Here is a 6,179-nt window from a genome sequence, read left to right as displayed (position 1 = left end):
ATGAAAGAGAAACCTGTGTAATACCTGCAGAGCAGAACTTGCCTTTAACAGCAATTATTTTTAGTTAGCATATAGCTAAAATCTAACCATGGTTATATAATAGCAGCTGTATTCTGGCACGATAAGCTGTATGTTTTATATTCAATTAACGTATGATCCGAATAGTCGACTAATCGAAAAAAAATCGGTGATTAATCAATTATAAAAATAGTCGTTTGTGGCAGCCCTATGTGTGTGTGTGTGTGTTTTGTTTATCTAATGCTCTATGCATCCACATGGAAACAGCATTCTAGGAGTGGGAAATCTTGTAACACCAGTTGACCTTTTCTCTTTTATCCACAATTTCCTCTCAAGCCGTTGCGCTCATTTCATCCTTTCACTCCACGTCCTTGTTTTGTTCATTTTTAAGCAGTTATGAGACACTCTCGCTAATCATGAAACTGCTACTGTGCARGTTGTCACTAGCTTAAGCTTACCAAAGAGGGAGTGAGTTACGTAGTTGATGCTTCCAACCTTGCTGAGCTGGGACATAGAGGTCAAGCGGCTAAGGCCTTTCCTTTGCCTAAATCCCCCAGAATGCCGTTCAGTTCTGGATTGGAGTTCAGTGAAACTATCAACATTCTGTCAGACTCAGATGTATTTTTTAATTGATATTGATCATGTATCTATTGCAACATATTTCATTGTTTTATGCCCCCGACCCTAACTCCACACCTTGTTTCCTGTTTTTGGTGTGTTTTCACAGCAGCATTACAGAACCACATATAGGCCTGGCAGAGTTACTACAGGCCATTTTTTGCTGTTTCTATATAGACAGTAAAGGCATTTTTGCTAATAAGTTTGTGAGGATATCCTTTAAACAACAAATTAGAACTGTTTTGGGGAAAAATTTCTGTGTGGACAAGGTCTAACATTCCTCTATTTTGCCTTTGCTTTGCAAAGGTGAGCCTTTATGAATAAAGCACTTTACAGTATGTCTKGTCTCAATATGACTGAGCCTTATAATTTATCCCCGACTTACTTCTAGTCTGGCTCTGTCGACATCCTTGGGCAGCCTGCTGCGCCCTCTTGTGGTGACAATGAGTGACTCATAGGGGTAAATCTGTAAGAAAAAAGGAGAGGRAACACTTAAAACTTGTGTTTTTAAATGAAACTACTTATTATCGATCATGTTAAAACTGTACCTTGTGTTCTGCTGGAGGGAAAGGAAAACAGAGACATAAATGCACGACATAAAGAACTGTTCCAGTTTAATAAAAACCTAGTGTTAGAAAGTTCAATTAAAATTACCCCTGTTTCCCCAGTTGACCTCACTGCTGTCGTCGTACTGGTACTGGTAGCAATCTGCACTCTGAGGCTGCAGGTGCAGTGAAAGGAAATTATGATTAACTGAAATAATTGGCTATGGGAATATAATGGAAAACAAGCTAATTAATATGAAAATTGATTTAAAAAATGGAAAAGAAAAAAAAACATTAATAAGGCTCTGTATGTAAAAATGTGCCACTATGGTAACAATGGTCTCACCCGTTGGATTCCATTGCGTCCATACCCTGATAGTGAGGCRGATTTACAACCAAAATCTAAAATTTAGACAAAAATATAAAAAAGGTTAGCATACAGAACCATCTTCTTAAGTTTCACTTTATTTTCATGTTGATTACCACATTAAAATCACACATATGACAGTTCCTGACAACACCAGGAGATGGCGTTCATTACTAAGGGATTTTAAAACATAACACATCCAGATGTGGGCACACGGTGTAAAGGTTTGGGTTATAAATCTATCAACCATTCCAAAAAATAAATTTAAGAATCTACTATTCTTTAGCTAAAAGAGAAGCCTAAAGCATTTCCTTGTAGTATTTTTGCAGAAACAAAACCAATTTTACATWTGAAAMACAAACTCACCACTATCAGTGCTGTACTGAGARCGAGGAGCTGTGAAATAAGCACATTTTATTATTAGATTGAAAAAATACTGCAGGATCTTCTATTTTTGTTCCTAAATTAAAACTACTTAGTTGTAGCAATTTCACAATTGACTGTCTGCTCTGAAGCTTAATAAAGATACTAAAAAGCAGCAAATTGGGAGCTCATATATCAAGAAGTATATAAGCAACATAGGCCAAAAAAAAGCTTGCTTTAACATCTTCCACTTTTTCTTGCTTTTAAATCGAGCCAACTGAGTCCACCTCAGTRATTTTCCCTCCAATTTGAAAAACAGCCCTAATGAGAGATCTGACTGCCCATAAATAAAACAGGACAGCCGTGAGTACAAGAGCGTGAGACCAAGCCACTGGTAGAAGGGATGAACAGATTGGAAAGCCGTAGTCTACAGAGAGTACTTATTTCTGTTAGAGGATAAATAAAGAAAAAGGGTCTAATAAACACACCAAGTGTACTGGGCGACTAAAAGAAAAGAAAAAGAAAATTGGTGGACAGAAGGCAGGCTGGTGTCAGAAGCTGGAAAAAAAGTGTCAACATTCAGCAGGTTCAGTGAAGCTCTCCAAACCCAAACTGTTTGCTTTAGGTCTGAAAATATAACCCAGAGATGTTTGCAGTTGCTTTAGCATCCTAAAATCAAAAAGAAAAAAAATTGTATAGGTCTTCTGGATGGGTTCTTCTCTAATGAAACGTTTCGTCTCTCTTCCAAGAGACTTCTTCAGTCTGAGAGTTTCAGGCAAAATTCAGGCTTTTAAGCCCTGCCTCCATGTGACTGATACTCACATCACATGGCTATCGTTGACACCTAATTAATACTTATTGTTAACAGGGGGTGGAGTGATACTGGCAATAGCCGCACTGTAGGAGGGGGACAACTGAGAATGGAGGCCTCCACCTCTGTTTAATGATGGACGGTCTTTCTTCACAAAAATGGCTTCTTTTACTCCTCTCTCAAACCAACGTTCCTCTCTATCAAGAATGAGAACATCCTCATCTCTGAAAGAGTGACCGCTGGCCTGTAAATGAGTGAAAACTGCAGAGTTCTGGCCATTAGATGTAGCTCGTCTGTGTTGGGACATTCTTTTGAACAGTGGCTGCTTTGTTTCCCCGATGTATAACTGGTCGCAGTCCTCCTGGCACTTAACAGCATATACAACATTGCTCTGTTTGTGCCGGGGCACCGGATCTTTGGGGTGAACCAGCCTTTGCCGTAATGTGTTTTGGGGTTTGAAAGCRACTGGGACATCATGTTTAGAAAATAAACGTCTCAGTTTCTCTGAAACACCCGCAACARACGGAATAACCACTGGTTTGGGTCTGGGTTTGGGGTRTTCATTTTCACCTGAAGGTTGCATGGAATCCTGTCTGTGTTTCCTGTCTGCTTTCAGGAAAGCCCAGTCAGGATAACCACACTGCTCCAGGGCCTGTCGTGTGTGTGATTTCGTGTGATTTCGTGCGTGTCCAGATGCATCAGGACAGCATCCTAAAATATTCTAAATAATTTGAACGAAACATCTAATTATCTTTTATGTGTGACCTGCCTTTAAAAGCTCACTCAACCAAAACTTAAGGGATAGCAAGTTTATTTTTACTTGTATTGTTTTGTAAATTATGTTTTGTTTGAATATGTTCTGAGGATAAAAGGGGCAGACATTATAAGATTTATTCTTCTTCTGCCACCTTTCATTTTATTTTGATTTTAAATTTGTGTAATTTCATTGTTTTTTATTGAATTTAGTTATTTTTAATTAAATAAATACATTTTTTTAATTGAATTGAAAAAAAATACAGAGGTTCAGACAAACTGCACAGATATGCACAGAGGTGTTCAAAAACGTTCAAACAAAAAGTTAGAGATGAGCGGAGACGTGGAGGCTGGGTCCTTACAGCCGTTGAAGATGCTGTTGTATGCCGTTGTCCCGTAGCCCGTTGTGTTCAGCGTTTCTTTACTCCCGCTACGAGAATTCCTCGCGCTGCCCCAGGGGTCATTGTCATAGGAACCAGATCTGGCTTTCATCTCCTCCTTTAGGATCATCCTCCCGATGCCACTCCCAACCTTAAAGCAAAGACAGAAGAGAGGGGGAAGAAAAAGGTACAAACAAGCGGGGAGAAGAAGCGAACTGACTTTAATCAGATGCCGAAGAAGAGCAGATGAAAAATAATGAAGCTCTTACTCTTTGAAGACTCTGACTCCAACTCTCTTCATCTCCTCCCGTCGAGAAGCGTCTTCTTGGCATGCGATAGGCTGAGAGAGAAAGGAGATAAAAGAGATCCCCCCACCATGTATGAAAACAGAGCTCAGGGTGGGAACAAAGTGAATAAGTGAAAAAAAAGACAACATTGTTATGAAATGAGCCGTACGCCTGCGTCTGTGTTTAGTTCAGAGACAAAACAACAACAAACAAGTAAAAATAAAAAGTAGTTCCTTTACCCCTGGGGGAGCTGGTGTATGGGTAGTAGTCAGACTCTGACTGTGTGTATGGCTCTGGTGAGTAAGTGGACAGACTGGACGACCTGAGGATGTCTTCACTGGTTCTACTTTTTGTGGCTGATTCCATTTGATTGTCTGGAAAAGTACTGATCAAGTTAGACCAAAAGAACATCAGCAACAAAACAAATATCTGATACGTCTACTGGACAATAATTCTGAATACATACATAAAAGATTAGACACTGCTTTGTTCTTTAAAAATCTGGAATATTTAAATGATTAGCTTAGCTTAGCATAGAGACCCCTCTTTTTCATTGTCACAAAAGAAATGAGGATAAATTCTGTTGATGAAAACATAAACAAGCCTAATACTTTTGCTTTAGCTTCAAATTATTTGTTTTTTCCAAACTCAGCGGAAACTATTACAACATAACATGCTTTAAAATATGAAACACAAAAATGCAGTGGTCATTCACAGCAGTGGTTCCCAACCCAGGGAGGGCCTTAGCCTTGTCTGCTCTYAGGTTGAAAACACATCCGTTTACTGCCTGTTTGTAAAAATCACCAAAACAAGTCAATTTGAGTAATTATCATTTATTTCTTGCTTGTTTTTTTCTTGTTAAAAATAAATAGTTTGTAAGTATTTACCTTTTTTTATTCTGATAAAGGGATAAAGATTATCGCATGTTTGGTAGAGATGGGGTTTTAGACTTATTCCCTCCATTTCACTAGGGGGTTGTTTACTTTTGTTCTGAAGGACTTTGTGTAAAACCAGAAGTGATTAAAATGAAGCAAGCAGGTAAAAAAAATTAAGCAAACTTCAACATTTACAGTTAAATACTTTACCCAAAATGGTGTGTTTCTTGCATGAGTGTTCTGGAGAGATTAGCATTATGTCAGTGGTTTTCTATGGTGTTTATGCTGCGTTCCAGTTGTATCGGAACTRGAAATTCTGATGCTGAACTGACGTCAGTTCCAAGTTTGAAACTTTCCAATTTTAAACGTCGAAAAAAGCGTTTCAATTTTTTTGCTCCTTAACAAAAACACAGTAATAGTGCTCTACGAGGCATTTTGAATGTACAAACAGTGTTGAAACGTARCTTTTAATAAGCACTTTAAAGCGAAGCACGTCTGACTTAATGTAAAATAGATAACACAGAACTGCTAAAGAAAARGTAAACGTAAAGGGCTTTATGRGCGGCAGCCATGTTGAAATGATGATGTAACGCATGCTCAAGCAGCTCAGGTATGGTGTGGTTGTGCCGATCTCTCGACTCAAAACTACGACTTCAGGGGACGTTCCTGTTGAAAAATACAAKTCGGACGTTCGAAACTATGACCTCCGAGGACAACTGGAACGCAACATTAGACTGTATATTAGCAGCTAATTAGCACAAAGCTAATACTTGTTTTTATATGGATTATTAATAATATGTTYCTGATTCTAGTGTTTTAAATGAGTAAATTAAATAATTAACATTGTATTAATTGCCGATTTAGATGCAGTACAACTTCAGCTTTGATTGTTTATAAATTTGTGTTTYTATGAATACTATGAAATACTAAATGTAATTGTGTCTTGTTTATAGTTTTACTGACAGCAGCCACCCTGTGTATTTCAGTGGGCAATAAACAGCAAATATCCTCATGGGGAGTKGCGAGTGGTTTTGGGGGCGGGTGGCAATTTGGCTTGGAAGTAAAAAGGGAGAGCTTTACAGGACCATTTCTTGGCATGAACATACATGTGTATATACTGTATGTGTGTGTGTGTGTGTGTGTGTGTGTGTGTGTGTGTGTG

General features: G+C 38.4%; 1 protein-coding gene across 5 annotated transcripts in view; it reads right to left on the bottom strand.

The window, feature by feature from the left end:
• Positions 1–6,179, bottom strand: part of LOC106534708 (actin binding LIM protein family, member 3) — a 48,185-nt gene that overhangs the window by 3,392 nt on the left and 38,614 nt on the right. For 2 of the 5 annotated variants that reach the window (XM_014031427.1, XM_014031430.1), the window contains 3 exons: positions 4,382–4,516; positions 4,125–4,195; positions 3,666–4,006 (listed from right to left, as the gene is read on the bottom strand). In XM_014031427.1, coding sequence (XP_013886881.1) covers positions 3,779–4,006; positions 4,125–4,195; positions 4,382–4,516 — 434 coding nt within the window. In that variant the 3' untranslated portion in view covers positions 3,666–3,778. Of the gene's footprint in view, positions 1–1,021; positions 1,103–1,184; positions 1,193–1,290; positions 1,358–1,527; positions 1,584–1,914; positions 1,945–3,665; positions 4,007–4,124; positions 4,196–4,381; positions 4,517–6,179 lie in introns of those variants that run through there. The other 3 variants (XM_014031428.1, XM_014031429.1, XM_014031431.1) reach the window with 2 other exon arrangements.

The sequence above is a fragment of the Austrofundulus limnaeus genome, unplaced genomic scaffold (genome assembly GCF_001266775.1).
Source record: "Austrofundulus limnaeus strain Quisiro unplaced genomic scaffold, Austrofundulus_limnaeus-1.0 Scaffold1250, whole genome shotgun sequence".
NCBI lineage: Eukaryota > Metazoa > Chordata > Actinopteri > Cyprinodontiformes > Rivulidae > Austrofundulus > Austrofundulus limnaeus.
The sequence above is the reverse complement of the archived record's forward strand: the minus strand, read 5'-3'. Positions and strand labels throughout refer to the sequence as shown.